This window comes from Schistocerca piceifrons, chromosome 2 (assembly GCF_021461385.2).
Source record: "Schistocerca piceifrons isolate TAMUIC-IGC-003096 chromosome 2, iqSchPice1.1, whole genome shotgun sequence".
NCBI classification, from domain to species: domain Eukaryota; kingdom Metazoa; phylum Arthropoda; class Insecta; order Orthoptera; family Acrididae; genus Schistocerca; species Schistocerca piceifrons.
The window spans coordinates 775,908,743-775,926,949 of record NC_060139.1 but is presented as its reverse complement, the minus strand read 5'-3'; the positions used below and the strand labels follow the sequence as shown (position 1 = coordinate 775,926,949).

General features: G+C 47.4%; 1 protein-coding gene across 1 annotated transcript in view; it reads left to right on the top strand.

The window, feature by feature from the left end:
• LOC124776784 (large neutral amino acids transporter small subunit 1) overlaps window positions 1-18,207 on the top strand; it is a 348,969-nt gene that overhangs the window by 102,674 nt on the left and 228,088 nt on the right. Inside the window, exon 2 of the mRNA XM_047251922.1 lies at window positions 2,095-2,220. Within this exon, the coding sequence (XP_047107878.1) occupies window positions 2,095-2,220 (126 nt within the window). The remainder of the gene's footprint in view (window positions 1-2,094; window positions 2,221-18,207) is intronic.

Here is an 18,207-nt window from a genome sequence, read left to right as displayed (position 1 = left end):
GTGACAACTCGCAACAGATGGAATAAAAATTCACTAAATAACTCGCTACAATCACGCTTAATGCTTGCAGTGGCCATTATGCTCACAGCAGAACGTTGAGAATGAAATCTCATTGGTTGTCGGAGAATGTGGGACGTCGACGCGCAGAACGAGCTTACAATCGACCGCTATCATTCGTGGCTCCCAACTATAGTGAAAACCGTGGCAAAATACCTACAGCAGTTCCTGAGATTAGTCCGAACGTGAAGAAAGAAATTGCGGGGGGGGGGGGGGGGGGGAGACTTCATATACTATTTAGATTACTATTTATTATTATTATTATTATTATTATTTACTTTTGTTACAATTTTACCAAACTCATACTTTGTGTCGTCTAAGTAATCCTTCACTATATAGAATGTACTGCTTGACAGGTACTTTTTAACGACCTTTTTAAATAGGTTCGTCTCATTAATCTCTTCAGTCAACACAAAGAACCGCATTTCACAGCAGAAACTACGAATATTTCTTGGCTTCCTAACTTCTTGTCCCATAGACATAGTGAACGTAATGTTGGGCAGTAACAGATCAATCAGAGGCGCCATTCTTGCTTTAAGAAATCCCAAAATGTGACACAATAAAAGTACCCTTTGTCACCCACTTTCAACTTTAAGTGATTCAACTGATAGTAAATTTCATGTTCATATTTTTTGTTTTTCTGTAGTATCCTCGATTGTTGATGTAATGACGCATTTCCTACGAGGGGCGTTGGAAACGTCTGTGCAAAAGTAAAACCTGCTTACGTGTTTGGGGTAAACCTTTTTTTTATTTTTCGACATAGTCTCCTTTTAGACTTATACACTTCGTCCAACGCTGTTCTAATTTGTTGAGCCCTTCCGAATCAGAGGAATTGTCTAAGTCTGCAAAATAGCTATTAGTTGCTGCAATCACCGCCTCATTTGAATAAAATCTTTGTCCCGCCAGCCATTTCTTCAAATTGGGGAACAAATAGTAATCCGAGGGGGGGGATGTGAAACGAGTTGGAATACAATTTCCAATAATTTTGCAACCGCAACTACTGAGGTGTGTGCTGATGCATTGTCATGATGGAAAAGGACATTCTTGCGGTCCAATCGCCGGCGTTTTTCTTGCATCTCGGTTTTCAAACTGTCCAATAACGATGAATAATATGCACCTTCAATAATTTTACCCTTTTCCACATAGTCGATCAGGATTATCCCTTGCGAATCCCAAAACACAGTCGTGATAAGCTTTCCGGCCGAAGGACTCGTCTTCGCCTTTTTTGGTGCAGATTCTCACTTGGTAACCCATTGTTTAGATTGTTGTTTGGTCTCAGGAATATAGTAATGTATCCATGTTTCATCCACAGTGACGAAACGACGCTTAAAGTCCTGCGGATTCTTCCCGAATAGCTGCAAACCATCCTTGCAACACTTCACACGATTCCGTTTTTGGTCAAGCGTGAGCAATCGCGGAGCTCATCTTGCGGATAGCTTTCTCGTGTCCAAACGTTTATGCAAATATTATGTACCCATTCATTCGAGATGCCCACTGCACTAGCAATCTCACGCACCTTAACTCTTGTGTCATCCATCACCATATCATGGATTTTATCAATGATTTCTGGAGTCGTTACCTCCACAGGGCGTCCAGAACGTTCAGCATCACTTGTGCCCGTATGACCACTCCGAAAATTTTAAAGCCACTTATAAAGTGCTCTAATCGAAGGTGCAGTGTCACCGTGATGTGTATCAAGCTTCTCTTTAGTCTCCTGAGGCGTTTTACCTTTATAAAGTCATTTTTAATCACCACACGAAATTCTTCTTCGTCCATTTTTTGACAATCACTCGACTTCCTTGGTTGACACGAATGCCAAACACAAAGAAATAGACCAATGTGGCTGAAATTCAGTGTGCGTTCTTTCCAAAGATGCTACTAACTAAACATGACCTCGATATGCGCCAGGGGTGCCATCTCTCGGACTTTGTACGGACTTCTCAAACGCTTCTTTTAATAGAGTGCCTTAGATCGAGATGTTCCCGTGGAACCTGGGTGAATAAACGACTGAAAGAAACGTGTTTGGTGTTCGGGCAGGTCTGCTGACGGCGGTGAACTGCATGAGCGTGCGCTGGGCGATGCGCATCCAGGACATCTTCACCGTGGCCAAGCTGGCGGCGCTGGCCGCCATCATCGTCGCGGGCATCGTCCACATCGGCTCAGGTGAGTGCCTATCTCATCCACGCTGCCCAAGTGCGCTGCCAGAAAACCCACACCTCAGATCCTTCAAACAGCCCGACTCCCATCTATAAAACGTATTTCACGAACTGTGTGCCAGTGATACAGTTTTACAGGTACATTCAATGGTGTGTTCGGATAGTGTCTGCAAAATGTGTTGCTATTAGTGTTAGTAGTAAAGAAGTAATAAATCAAAACGTCATACTCCATGAACTTTGAAAATGTAGTAACCGATAAAGGTATTTTTCTTTCGTCATCTTGTGCAGGAGTGGGGCCGGGGGAGAAGCAAGAGAAAGTTTCATTAAGGTTTGAAATTATGTGTAAAGTGTATTGGAAGTCGCTAAGTGCTCTCATTCTAAAGTACTGGATGAATATTGTCTCGGTAATTTTCACTTTGCGGGCCACACTGCTTGAAGACTAACACACAGTTTCTAACTGTAATACGTGACTTACTAAGTTAAACCTTCAACGTAAGATCATACCTCTTAATGAGTAGATTATGGCAGCGTTTTAAATTGTGTCAATAACCATCTGAAATATTGAAGCCTTTAAATACACTACTGGCCATTAAAATTTCTACACCACGAAGATGACGTTCTACAGACTCGAAATTTAACCGACAGGAACAAGATGTTGTGATACGCAGATGATTAGCTTTTCAGAGCATTCACACAAGGTTGGCGCCGGTGGCGACACCTGCAACGTGCTGACATGAGGAACGCTTCCAACCGATTTCTCATACAGCAGTTGACCGGCGTTGCCTGGTGAAACGTTGTTGTGATGCCTCGTGTAAGGAGGAGAAATGCATACCATCACGTTTCCGACTTTGATAAAGGTCGGATTGTAGCCTATCGCGATTGCGGGTTATCGTGTCGCGACATTGCTGCTCGTGTTGGTCGAGATCAAATGACTGTTGGCAGAATATGGAAGCGGTGGGTTCAGGAGGGTAATACGGAACGCCGTGCTGGATCCCAACGGCCTCGTATCGCTACCAGTCGAGATGACAGGCATCTTATCCGCATGGCTGTAACGAATCGTGCAGCCACGTCTCGATCCCTGAGTCAACAGATGGGGACGTTCGCAAGACAACAACAATCAGCACGAGCAGTTCGACGACGTTTACAGCAGACCATGGTTGCGGTTACCGATGACGCTGCATGACAGGCAGGAGCGCCTGCGGTGGTGTACTGAACGACGAACCTGGGTGTACGAATGACAAAACATCATTTATTCGGACGAATCCAGGTTCTGTTTACAGCATCATGATGGTCGCTTTCGTGTTTGGCGACATCGCGGTGAACGCACATTGGAAGCGCCTATTCGTCATCGCCTTATTGGCGTATCACCCGGCGTGATGGTGTGGGGTGCCATTGGTTACACGTCTCGGTCACCTCTTGTTCGCATTGACGGCACTTTGAACAGTGGGCGTTACATTTCAGTTGTGTTACGACCCGTGGCTCTACCCTTCATTCTATCCCTGCGATACCCTACATTTCAGCAGGATAATGCACGACCGCATGTTGCAGGTCCTGTACGGGCCTTTCTGGATACAGAAAATGTTCGACTGCTGCCCTGACCAGCACATTCTCCAGATCTCTCACCAGCTGAAAACGTCTGTCAATGGCGGCCGAGCAACTGGCTAGTCACAATACGCCAGTCTCTACTCTTGATGAATTGTGGTATCGTGTTGAAGCTGCATTGGCAGATGTACCCGTACACGCCATCCAAAGCTCTGTTTGACAATGCCCAGGCGTATCAAGGCCGTTGTTACGGCCTGAGGTCGTTTTTCTGGGTACTGATTTCTCATGATCTATGCACCCAAATTGCGTGAAAATGTAGTCACATGTCAGTTCTAGTATAATATATTTGTCCAATGAATACGTTTTATCATCTGCAATTCTTCGTGGTGTAGTGATTTGAATGTCCAGTAGTGTAGGTAACCTGCAAGTGGGTGCGAGCCCCAGGTTAGCTGTTCAGTAATGCAGAAGTGACATTTCTGTTTTCTTTATTTTTTTCAGCGTAAATGGTCACAGCTTCCGAATTACGTACCTACGAGATACTAAGGAAATTGTGGGGTAACACGCACTTAGGCGGCCCAGACGCTTTCAGCCGATCTACATCTACATAACTACCCTGCAATTCACACTTAAGTTCCTGTTGCGAGAGTTATAGGTGAAGCAAGCACCATTTGCTGCCAAACCTTCACTGCCACTGCACCGTCACCTGCAGCTTACACTGTGATTCAGACTACTTACTTTCTTGTGGCATCGTTCGTTGCGAGATGAGACTTTGTTTGTTTTCATTTCTCAAGTTACAGAGTTAATATTTTATAAATTTTTACTGTTGTTTAATGTCTGACACTAAACAATGTCAGAAGCATGCTTGTGAAATGTTTGTTATTCAGTGGAAAAGTTTGACATCATTTTCTTGGCCAGGGGAATGATAATCTCACAATCACTCCCTTGTTACTGACAAGACGCCCACCATGACAAATCCGAAGGAAAAGCTGATAATAGTAATAATTTCATGTGGCTCAGTGGCCAGGTGCAAGTCTTTCAATTGGACGCCACTTCGGGGACTTCCGTGTCCGTAATCCACCCCTAATTACCGAACTAGGGAGAGGGGACATAAAGATTCATGTGGAATCGTAACTACCTATCTTTCCTGGCCACTTATCACATTGTTGAGAGCAATTGTGTCTGAATGATGTGACTGTGTCGATAAAGATAGTTTCAGTAATATTCAAAGAATCACACATATACAGGGTTTCCCAAAAACTTAAAAAACTAAAATGTCATATATCTCGACTCGTAATTAACTTAGAGGAAAAAAAGTAAAATTTGTCTGATACACCAACTCGAAAAGTTTCTTTCTGATTCTTTAATCAAGTTCTACGTGCTCCCTCCTTGTTACACCTGCAGCATCTATTCGATGAAAACATTTTCGGAGTACCCGCTGCACAATCGCTCGAGGGATTCGCAGTTCTTTTAAAGCCTTACGAACAGACTTCAGTGATGAACGCCTGAAAACCTATCGATTCCTCACCGTATATTCGTCATTCTGTCGAGTCCTTTCCGCATATTCGTCATTTCTCCTTGGCCTCCCTACGTGGCGCTACAAATCCGTGTTCCCTGTTTGCACGAAGTTCCTGTGCCACTTTCTTATGGGTGGCCGACAGGGTTGTGGTTCCTCACATCGCGTTCTGAAATTTCTCTGAATTTGGTTGTCTGACCTCGTTTCAGTAAAACAAGTCACACACTGTGCCTTGTGTCTTTTCCCTTTGCAGACTCCATTCTTCGATTCATTTCTGGTGCATCTACCACCCTGCAAAAACAAAGAAAACTTGTTTTCTCTTATGTTGCTGTTGTCATCTCTAAAGGCAAAACATTTATTCATTATGAATAAACGGGCACACAGTCTTTAAACATAAATATTATCTGGAAAACTTTATTCGCATACTGGAACACTGCGAGCAACAAAACGTACTCAGATCTAAAGTAAAACATTATCGTTACTTAGCTAATTATACTTAGTAAACATATAGCATCATAGTTAAAGAACTGTCAAATAACTCTCAAATCGTACTTTAAAGTAAACGAACTATAAAATAAGTGTCCAAACTTATTCTACGCGTTTATACGAGGGTGAGTCAAATGAAAACCTTAAATTTTTTTTTAATATTATTTATTGCGTAGAAGTGGTACAAAGCTGTATCACTTTTCAAAATAATCTCCCCCACGCTCAATGCAAATCCTCCAGCGCTTACAAAGTGCATAAATTCCTTTAGAAAAAAATTCTTTTGGTAGTCCGCGCAACCACTGATGCACTGCGTGGCGTACCTCTTCATCAGAACGGAACTTCTTTCCTCATATTGCGTCTTTGAGTGGCCCAAACATAAGGAAATCACTTGGGGCAAGGTCTGGTGAGTATGGTGGATGAGGAAGACACTCAAAATGCAGGTCTGTGATTGTTGCAACTGTTGTACGGGCAGTGTGGTGCCTGGCATTGTCATGTTGCAAAAGGACACCTGCTGACAGCAATCCACGTCCCTTTGATTTGACTGCAGGCCGCAGATGATTTTTTAGGAGACCTGTGTATGATGCACTGGCGACAGTGGTCCCTCTAGGCATGTAATTCTCCAAAATGACGCCTTTTTCGTCGCAAAAGAAAGTCAGCATAATCTTACCTGCTGATGGTTCTGTTCGAAACTTCTTTGGTTTTGGCGATGAGGAATGGCGCCATTCCTTGCTCGTTCTCTTCGTTTCTGGTTGGTGGAAGTGAACCCAGGTTTCGTCCCCAGTAACGATTCTTGCAAGGAAGCCACCACCTTCTCGTTCAAAACGCCGAAGTAGTTCTTCACGAGCACCAACACGTCGTTCTCTCATTTCAGGTGTCAGCTGCCGTGGCACCCATCTTGCAGACACTTTGTGAAACTTGAGCACATCATGCACAATATGGTGTGCTGACCCATGACTAATCTGTGGACATGCTGCAATGTCATTCAGTATCACTCGACGGTTTTCCTTCACTACGGCATCAACTGCTGCAATGTTCTGTGGAGTCACAACTCGTTGTGCCTGACCTGGACGAGGAGCATCTTCTACTGAAGTCACACCATTTGCGAACTTCATACTCCATTCGTAGACTTGCTGCTGTGACAAACATGCATCACCGTACTGAACCTTCATTCGTCGATGAATTTCAATAGGTATCACACCTTCACTAAGCAAAAACCGAATAACAGAACGCTGTTCTTCCCTGGTGCAAGTCGCAAGCGGGGCGGCCATCTGTATACTGATACTGCGACGACATGTGTGCATCTGCACAATGCTGCCACCTACAGGCCATTCTGCATGCTGCTTGTAGCACACTTACCAGCTTACAGGATAACGGCGCCAAATTTCGATTTGTTGTTACAAATTTAAGGTTTTCATTTGACTCACCCCGGTAATTGCTACATGTCACGTAATCACTACGAATTAGACAACGATAGTTTACTGTAGATGCAATATGGACGCCAGATCAAACTGGACTCAAGTACGAAAGTATAATTCCAGTGCACAAGTATTCACTTAGACAACCACCATATGTCCCGCCGCCCCTCCTACGTTACCATCCATCATGCCAATTCCCGCACCTTCTACCCCTCTGCCGGTGTGCCCCAGGGCTCTGTCCTCTCCCCTCTCCTCTACCTCCTGTACACAGCAGATATGCCCCAACCCCCCCCTCCAGTGCACCTCTTGCAATATGCTGATGACACCACATTCCTCGCCCTCGCTCCTACCCTCCAACGGTCCCAACGCCTTCTCCAGAATCACCTTGACCTTTTTGCTGCATGGTGTAACCAATGGCTCCTGAAACTCAATCCTTCCAAGACCCAGGCAATCATCGTAGGTCGTACCACTCGCTCCTTCCGGCTCCTGGATTTCTCCCTTACTGTCTGCGCACGTCCTGTCCGTCTCACCCCCACCCTCACCTACCTTGGCCTCACCATTGACCGTCACCTCACCTGGACCCCTCATCTCCGATCCATCCAATCCAAAGCCCACAACCGCCTCCGCCTCCTCAAACTCCTCTCTGGCCGGACATGGGGGTTGCACCCCTCTACCATCCTCCACACCTACAAATCCTTAATCCGTCCCATCCTCTGTTATGCCAGTCCTGCCTGGATATCTGCCCCCCCCAAATTCTATCAGTCCCTCCAGATCCTTGAGCGTCATGCACTCCGCCTCGCCTTCCGTATCCGCCTCCCGTCCCCCACGCGGCTCCTCTATGATCTCATTCCTTTCCCCCATCTGCTCCTCTTCCTCGAACATATCCGCATCCTCTACACCTCCCGCCGTCTTGAACCCCCTCACCCCCTGGTTGCTCCTCTCCTCTCCCATCCTCGCCCCCTGCCCCGTCTTCACCGTTGTGTCCCCCCTACCCTCCATCTCTACACCCTCCATCTCCTTTCCCAAGGTGGCTTCCGTCAACTCCCCCTCCCGGATGATGCCCTCTCTCCCTCCATTTATCCTTCCTATCAACTCTGATCCTCCCTCCCCCTCCTTTCCTCTGTCCTTTCCCTGGGCTCCCTCTTCCCCCCCTTCCGTCCTGTTTCCTCCCCACTACACCTCTCCCTACCTCCCTTCTCCCCCCCAGTCCTTTTGTATTCCCCTCCTCTGCCTACCCCCCTCCCTGTCGCGTCTGCCCCCCACCCCTCTTATGGGTCCTCATCCTCCATCAGCTCCTTTCCCGGTTCCCCCCCCCCTTCGCTTTTACTCTCCTTTCCCCCCCTTTTTGTTTTCCCATCTCCTGTTCAGTTTCCCCCCACCTGCTCTCGACTGTGGTGTCACCTTTGCCGACTTTTTCGTGCTGTGTTCTAGTGACTATTCAGTGTTGTGTTGCGAACAGCAACCATGCTGTCGCTGGGTGTGCGTTTTATATACTTTGCGAACAGAATCCAGACTGTCGCCGTGTTTTTTTTAATTGTCTATTGTTTCCCCTGTCTGCTCCGTATGTATTTTTATTCGCTTCATCATCCCTCTGTTGTTTGTTTTCATTTCCCCATTTTCTTTTCACCTTGTTACTCAATGAGTCCCCGATTTTATCGCCTGTTTTTTATTATTATTTATTCTCCTGCTCTTTGTCAGAAAACCTGTAGGCTGCAGAGCGGCGTCCTAAGCTGCTGCCAGCCCGCCCCCTTCGGGGGGAATTGAAATTCAATAAAGGAAAAAAAAAAAAAAAAAAAAAAAACCACCATATGCTTAGCTCAGCTCACCAGTGTTATATTCATATGTCACTTGAGAATGGCAATAATGCCGAAACAGCTGTCGCAAAGAATTTTATACTTATTGCAGCTCATCTGGACCTTTTCTTTTCAAAATGTCGTATTATAACGTTACTAAGCTGCGGGCTCAAATCTAAATAAAAAAATTATTCATTACCTTCCATAAAAAAACTTTTTGAGTTGGCGGATCAGAAAACTTGTACTTTTTTCTTCTAGGTTAATCACAATTGGAGTGAAATGAAATTAAAGTTATAAAGTACCTTTTGGGACACTCGGTCGATAGGTGTTAAAAAGAAATGTGGGGGTGTCTAGAGGTGGACTCAGAGTCATGTAGCTGAACCACATACTTCGCTTCAGGAAAAAAACCCATATCACTGAAAACACTAGACGTGAAATATTACAGTAATGAAATGTAAACTCATTGTGCTTGCGGAACAGTTTAGTTGTGTTATTATTTTTGTTCAAAAGTGATAACAATATTACAGTAAAGATTACTCCCATATGGATATGTTTTTCGTAGAGTCATCAGTACTTCTACAAGTATCGTGCTAGTCCACTTTCCTTCCCTTTCTTGAATTCTGCGTCTTCAGTGAAATGCTCTTCATGTTCTTAACAGCTTTGTCTTCTGGTTCCAATTTTGCGTCCACTCTTCCGTCCTTCCTAGTCTCGGATATCGTAACACAGATTTGAGCAACCTGTAACTTCATCTGGAAAGATTTTCATAATATCTACATATATATTTCAACACATAGTTTTTAAACATGCTGCCACAAACTATTTTTCAGGTACTTCTTTGTTTGTGTACTTCATTTTTGTCACCGTGCATTGTCCGCCCCGGTAGCTGAGTGGTCAGCGTGACAGACTGTCAATCCTAAGGGCCCGGGTTCGATCCCCGGCTGGGTCGGAAATTTTCTCCGCTCAGGGACTGGGTGTTGTGTTGTCCTAATCATCATCATTTCATCCCCATCGACGCGCAGGTCGCCCCCAGTCGGCTTTCAGCCGTGTTACCGTGCGGACGGGCTCGGCGCGCCGGGCAGTGCTCCGCAGGTGTTGTTGTTTACCCGCTAGCGCGCGGTCGCGTCGTTGTCTTGCCGTATAGTACCTGTACCGACCCGACATGGCGTTCTCATATCGAAAAGCTACAATCAAACTAACGTTCAACGCATCGTACACGAGACCGAAGGCCCATGAAATTGAACGGTTTCTACGAGACATCATGCACATCGAACCACAAGAACTGATAGGAATTCATCTGTCTATTGTAACCAGCACAGTGTACCTCAAACTGATTGACGAAGCGGCCTGCGACAGATTACTCCAACGATCTGCAAACGGCTTTCGCTTCTGTCACGCAGACGGTAACGTGAGCGTGGTAGGAGTTGACCATGCTGGTCTGGGGGTGCGTACCGTGCGCATCTTTGAACTACCGTTCGAAGTCCCTGCCAACCTAGTCGTTGATGCGCTGCGGCCATACGGCACAGTTCTGAGCCACACAGAGGAGAAATGGAACACATTGGAAACGTACCCTGTCCTTAACGGGGTACGACAAGTGCGCATAGAACTTAAGAAGCACGTTCCATCGTATGTTTTCGTTGGTGGCTGCCGCGCAATTGTTATATATGATGGACAACCGAGGACCTGCTCGGGCTGCGGCCAGGAGGGCCATGTTAGAACTGAGTGTCTGCAGCGCCGCCTCGTTCAGGTGCCCCGCAATGAACTTCCCCAACGATCCACTATGACCGCTCTCCCGCTAACATATGTGGAGGCGGCACGACATGATGTGACGGATGATCAAAACCTGCTACCTCCTCAAGCCGCTGCCAGCTCCGTTGGAGTCAGCGCCGTCGACGACGCCGCAGCCCAACGGTGCAGAGGTTCCTACAGCCTCCGCCCACCGCAGCGTCGTGGGCACCCAGCCACCGTCACTGTCGGGATCAGACACAGGGGTTCCTAGCGACCGAGACTGTGTCGAGCCCCGCCCTCCAGTGGATGTCGAATCTCGGACCCGAAAGCAAAAATCACCCAAGCGACACAAGAAGAGGCGATTGTCAGCTGACGAACAGGACAGGAATGTGAAGCCGGCGGAAGACATCGACTTCGTTGACCCGCCCACAACTGCAACGGACTCCAGTGGCATCATTCACCAGAAGGTGCCTGAAGACAAGGAACACTCTCCAAAATCTGGTGGCCCAGAAAACGAGGCGCCCTGCGTCGACTCCCAAAATGTGGGCTCCTGTGAAAGCGTCCAGCCCCCAATGACATCACAATCGTCTCTTGGTGATTGGGCAGACGATATGGAGGCAGATGATGCACAGCAAACATCGATATCTCCACCAGAGCCCATGGCTGACAACGAGCCCGGAGGGCTCTGCCAGTCAGGGACTTCTACGGCACAGTAATGCACAGCATGCAGGTGGATGGCTGTGTGGTGTGTGGTGTGTGAAATCACTGTGGGATTGCACCGGCACACTGCCTCCGCCACTTGATATGTCTCAGTCATACCGTGTGGGAACAGTCAACGTAAATGGTGTCCACTCCACTGTCAAGACCCGCATGTTACACGATATGATCAGAGCGGCAGACTTGGACATTGCCCTTCTCCAGGAGGTCCGTCCCGAGCTGTGTTTAGACCTATATGGCTACACCACGTACAGCCTACCCGCAGGTGATGGCGCAGGAGGAACGGCCATCCTTCTCCGAGATGGCATAGACGCGACGGACGCGACGTACTTGCCGAACGGGCGAGGCATCGCACTCACACTTGGCGCAGTGCGCCTCATTAACGTCTACGCTCCCTCCGGTAATTCGCACCGCGGTGACAGGCATGTCTTCTATTCGGAGGAGTTGGCCCCACTTGTGCAAGGAAATATGGACCATTACATAGTGGGCGGCGATTTTAACAGTGTTCTGCGGCCCGAGGACCAGATACCGCATTACGTCCCATGCCCCGCTCTACAAGCATTGATACGTGACCTCGCGCTCCACGACACATGGCTCTTGCATCATGGGACCCAGAGTGGATATACGCACTTTACCAGCCATTCTGCCAGTCGTCTGGACCGGATATACGTCTCGCGTGCCCTCCGCACAGCAACCCGTGATGCAGAACTCTGGCCGACGGCCTTCACGGACCATCTCGCGTACATCTGCACTGTCACCTTGCCCCGACAACTCACAAGACGCAGCAGGGGCCCGTGGACGCTGAACGTCTTCCTCCTTCGCGAGGAAGCGTGTCGGCGAGCAGTCACTGACACGTGGCGTCGATGTATCAGGCGCCTGCCTATGTATGCTTCCACGTTGCTGTGGTGGCTGGGATGTGTCAAACCTGCCCTCCGAAAGACCTTGATGGCCTACGGGCGTGACAGATCGAACTGGCAAAGGGCGACATCGGAATTTTACTATACAGCGTTACGTGAGCTGGCGACGCAACCGCCGTCTCCCGAACGTCAGATGTCCGTACAACGCATCAAAGCTCGTCTACTTCGCATCAGGACAGAGCAGCTAGACGGTGTCCGCATCCGTGCGCGAGTGCAAGACTGTATCCCCAACGAAACAGCGTCAGTGTATCACATTGTGCGCGAGAGGCGCCACCGCAAACGTCAGCTCATTACGGCGGTAAACACGGAGGACGGCGGGCGCGCAGTGACACAAACGGACATCGCGCACACGTTCGCCAGACACTATGGGACCTAGTACATGGAAGATCCGCGAAATGTACGTGCTTATGACGGGCTGTTGCACGATTTTCCCGCCCCTCGGGACGTGGCACCCGATGATAGTCTGCTGTTGCCCATTACACCCGACGAGCTGACATCGGCCTTGGCACGCGGAGCACCGAACAAGTCGCCTGGACCGGACGGTTTACCCCTGGAATTCTACCGCACTTTTTACCACCTTATGGGTGACAAGTGGCTCCAAATGTTTCAAGACCTGATCCGCCCTGATTTCACTGTCCCCACAGAACTCACAGAAGGCATCTTGCTCCCAGTTCCGAAACCGAATGGTGGTTGTAGGTGGCAGGATTTTCGCCCACTCACACTCCTCAACAACGACTACAAGATCTTCGCCCGTATCCTCCGCGCGCGTCTCCACACCGCTATCGGGAAAGCCATCCACACCGATCAGACATGTTTAGGTGGTGTCAGCAACATTCATACGGCGTTAGGAGCATACCGCGACGAAATTGCTTTGACGGCGGCCTGCAAAATACGAGGCGCCCTTGTCGCCGTAGATTTTGACCACGCATTCGACCGCGTCGATCACGGCTTCTTACGCGCAGTTTTGCATCGCATGGGCCTCTCTCCGGAGTCTGCACAGGTGGTCCTTCGACTGGTCCACGGAGCGCGCTCCCGCATGATGGTCAACGGTTATCAGTCTGGTCACATTGTTGTTGGACGGTCAGTGCGACAAGGGTGCCCCCTGTCGGGCATATTATTTGCTGCAGCACTTGAACCAGCTTTACATGGTCTACGGCAGCGATTAACTGGTATCTCCTTGCGGGACGTGACCTTTTGTTGTGGTGCATTCGCCGATGACGTGGTGTTCCTGGCCAGATCAGAGGATGAAATGCATATGGCACTACACTGGCTACGCCAGTACGGGGCGGTCGCTGGGAGCGTAATCAACGTGAAGAAGACAAAATACATGGATGTCGGAGGGGGGATTTCCCACACAACGGCGGTGCCCTTTGACAAGGTGCCCGTACTCAAGTGTTTAGGAGTGCAATTCTATAGCAATGTCCGCCGCACGGCGGCGGCTACGTACCGCCGGCTCCTACACCAGACACGTGCTCTGCTGCAGGACAACAAACTGCGTCGCTTGGATATGCTCCTCAGAACACGTTATGTCAACACCTATCTTGTCTCAAAACTGAACTATTTTGCGCATATCCTTCCCTTGACAGCTACAATGGCCGACAGATTTCAAGCAGCATATGGACATTTCGTAAGCACCGGTCTGGTTTTTAAAGTCCGATACGCCACCCTGACACTGCCGCAGCGGGCGGGCGGTATCGGTTTAATTCACGTATATAACCGTGCGCGATCGCTTTATCTCAACACTATGCGTCGCACGTGGACCTCTGCCCACGCCACTCTGACGGGCACCCTGATAGCGGAAGTGGCACCACACTCTCTGCATCCCCCGGTTTCTGTAGGACACATTTCACCGGCACTCACCCACATCAGAGTCTTCTTTATTGACTTCAGCTACTTACGTTCAGAACTTCCGACGACACGGAAGCCCAGCACAAAAGACTATTATCGCCTCTATCAGCTGCGGCAACCTGTAAATACGGTCACCCACAGACACCCTGAAGTTGCCTGGAACACGGTGTGGCGAGCGGTACACACGCCTTTTCTACCTACGACGGTGCGTTCATTGTGGTACGTAGTTGTAAATGGGAAGTTCGCTACTCGTCAGAGGTTACATTCCATACATCTGACGGACGACCCCTTGTGTCCGACATGCTCAGTCGCTGACTCGGATGCACACCGGCTGACGTGTGCCGCGACCAGCGAGTGCTGGCTACTGACGCAGCGCATGCTGGCATTACTCTTGCGGCGATTGCCGGAGTCTATCTCCCCTGATGACGTATTGCGCCCCGACGTCGTATACTTTCCATCAACCAGAACGAACGCCGTTAACTGGCTAAAAGGCATGGCCGTTTACTACATATTTTGCGATGCTCCCAAAGGCACACTCGACTTTTGGTCCCTATTGATGACGACACATGCAGCTTTCAGCCGCCACCCGAAGTACAGAACTCGTTTCGCAAATTATTTAGGTTCATTATTTGCGGATCCTCCTGCTCACTGGGGCGTTCCGGGTATGAGACGCTGAAAATGAAGAAGAATCCTGGAGCATATTGATCCTCTACGGACGGAATAGGGGGGAACCCCTCCCAACAGACGAGAAGACGACTCGGACGCTCGGCTACGGCAGTTGTAGGATCTTTCTTTGTAATGAAACAAAAATAAATCTATAATACAAAAAAAATGTTATAAAAATTAAAGAAATAAATAAATAAAACGAACAACATCGACAAACCCGCTCCATCCTCTTCCTGATCCTTCGATCCTCGAACTCGAACACGTTGCTTGGGCGTGGCGGCGGGATGGCCAGGCTTCGGGTGTCGACCCCTGCCCTACCCGTCGTCCTGCTCCGGCAGCGGTTCATTACGGAAAAAAAAAAAAAAAAGTGGCGTCAAATCGAAAGACCTGCACCAGGCGAACGGTCTACCCGACGGGAGGCCCTAGCCACACGACATTTCCATTACCGTGCATTTATACTGCAGTGAATGTCAACAGTAGTAGCAGAAATGTTTTTCTTATTTCTCGATTTGTAGAATGCTCTCAGAAGCCACTGTACATCCACTACTGGCCCCAGCTATGTAGCTAATAGTGTTCAGCTAAAGTATTTAATCCTTGGGGACACAATTTATTACCATTTCATGTAATGATTGACGTGTAGTTCCTTGGTTTTGCACTCACTCATCGTTTTCATTCATCCCAACGATGTTGTATGGGATTCGAACAGCCCTGCCCGGAATATCGACCTCATTTTCTCCAGACCATGTCGTTATGACCCTTGTCTGCCCGCCCGCTAATTATAAAATCTTTGGAGGTAAGTACAACCTCCGCAAAGATCATTACTGAAACCCACATGCAGACCTATAACAGAGTTGGGATGGAATCAACCAAAAGCAAATAGGCGGAGTTGTGTTTGTGGGTGCTCAGTCCGTTTTCCATGGCATGTAAGGAGTCCTCTTCAGAACAAAATACAACACTGCCTCGTATTTTGACAATGGCGTAGGTACAACACTTTTTATTTTATTTTTTTACTAATTCATAAACATGCGCTTAGTTTTCGTGATAGTGCGAATGCTCAACTACTTTCAGATCCCAGAAGGCCACTTAGATACACTCTAGATATCTAAGGAGCTCACTACATGTTCGGTTGTTTTCCTCCAACTTGCTATTACCCGTACTGAGATATTTAGATGGCACAGTGCCAGTGGCACGGCACTTATACATAATTAATTCACTGTCGTCTGTTTTTCTAAAGACAAAACGTCCATTCAGCAAATGATTGGCATTAAGGCTGCAATTTTCTCTAGCATTGCGACGCTGTTCTTCCTTCTGCGTCCTGAACGATGAAGCTGTCAGCCCCACACGTTTCGTGCTGTTGACATGCGCATTACTGAACTACTACAAATGAGTGGCCGTCAATTGTATAACCGGTTGTGATGTGTGCGTGGCGGGATGCGAATGGTGGAGGTGTGTGAGATTGCCTTGCTTCAGTCACAGAGAGCCGAGGACAAATTTGCTTTTGATTACGACATTTGTCTAAGGCAACAATACGAAGAGGAAAACCGAAATGTGGCGCTATTAAGTTGAGAATATTGAACTCCATAGTATCTTCCAACAGCGGTCCTTTATTAATTCCACATGGCCATCTTGCATCCCTTTTATTCATACAGTTTAAAAACAGTATTTGTACGTAAATAATCAACAAGTCCCCTTGTTATTAAGGAATTCATACTCCGTTCCTCTACGGGTCTCCGGAGAACCACCCCATTTCTTATCTACCTAATATTCAACATTCTTCTACAGTAACAAATCTCAGGCGCTTCGATTCTCTTTTTTTCCACTTTCCCCACAGCCCATAGGACATTTTCATAAAATGTTCCGTGCAGACGCACAGCCTCAGAAATTTCTTCGTCAAATTAAGGCCAATGTTAGGTAGCAGTAGACGTCTTTTGGCCAGGAGTGCTATCTCTGCCTAGTTAGCCTGCTTGTTATATCTTCCTGTCTTCATCCGTCGAGTTTTATTTTACTACCAAGATACCAGAATTCCTTCACTTCATCTACTTCGTGGTCTTCAATTTTGATGTTAAGTTAATGGCTCATCCCTTTTCTGTTATTTTTAATTAATATCGTCTTTCTTTGGTTTACTTTCAATCGATATTCTGTGCTCACTAGACAGTTCATTCCACCCAACACGTCCTACGATTCTTTCACTTTAACTTCATCATCAGTAAATCTTGTCATTGGTGTTAATTCGCCCCGAATTTTAATCCAACTCTCAAACTTTATTTTACTTCCGACAGTACTGTTTCGACTTACGGATCGAATAGTAGAGGCGAAAGACTGCTTCAATTAATTAAACTCGACCACTTCGTTCTTGATCTTCCCTCTTGGTTCAAATACATGTTGTATATTAATCTTCTTCCAATATAGCTTCACCTATTTTTATAAGATATTCGAACGTCTTGCACCATTTTGCATTGTAAGATTTGGGAATTTGTGGTAAGGTCTTACGGGACGAAACTGCTGATGTCATCGGCCCCTAAGCTTACACACTACTTAATCTAATTTAAACTAAATTATGCTAAGGGCGACACACGCCCATGGCCGAGGGAGGACTCGAACCTCCGACGGGGGTAGCCGTGCGGGCCGTGGCAAGACGCCTGAGACCACTGTGACAAGGCGCCTGAGACCACACGGCTATCCCTCGTGGCTTTTACATTGTCGAACGCATTTTGTAGGTCGACAAATTCTATAGGCTAACTTCCATTATCAATCATAAAGTTAGGACTGCGTCTCTGATATCTAACATCTCTTCACTTTTCTTTTCCGTTCTTTGTATATTAGTCTTGTCAGCAACTTGGAGACATGAGCTGTTAAGCTGATTGTGCGATAGTTCTCGCACTCATCTTCCCTTTCTATCTTTCGTATTGTGTGGCTGAAGTTCTTCCGTAAGTATCGTAGTTTCTACTAACCAATTTGAATAGTCACTTGTTTGCCACTCCCCCCCCCCCCCCCCCCCGCGCCAATAAATGTAGGAGTTCCAGAGGAATATTATCTATGTTTTGTGTCTTAATTGATCTCAAGTCTTCCGTAAATCTGTCACACTCTGACTCTAATACTGGATGCCCTATGTCTTTGAAATGGACTGCCGTTTCTTTTTCTGTCATGTAATTAGGCAGTTTGATCTTCTCAAACCGGTCGTCATTGATCGATCCTATCCACTATCTCCTCTGTATTTAACACTGGAATACCTGTTGATCTGTTGATGTCGATGCCTTTGCTTTTAATTTCATCGAAGATTGTTTTGCCTTTTCTGCATGTTGATTGCCTCCTTCCAACCACCATTTGTTTTTCGATTTTTCATATTTTTACTGCAGCTGTCCCGCTTTAGCT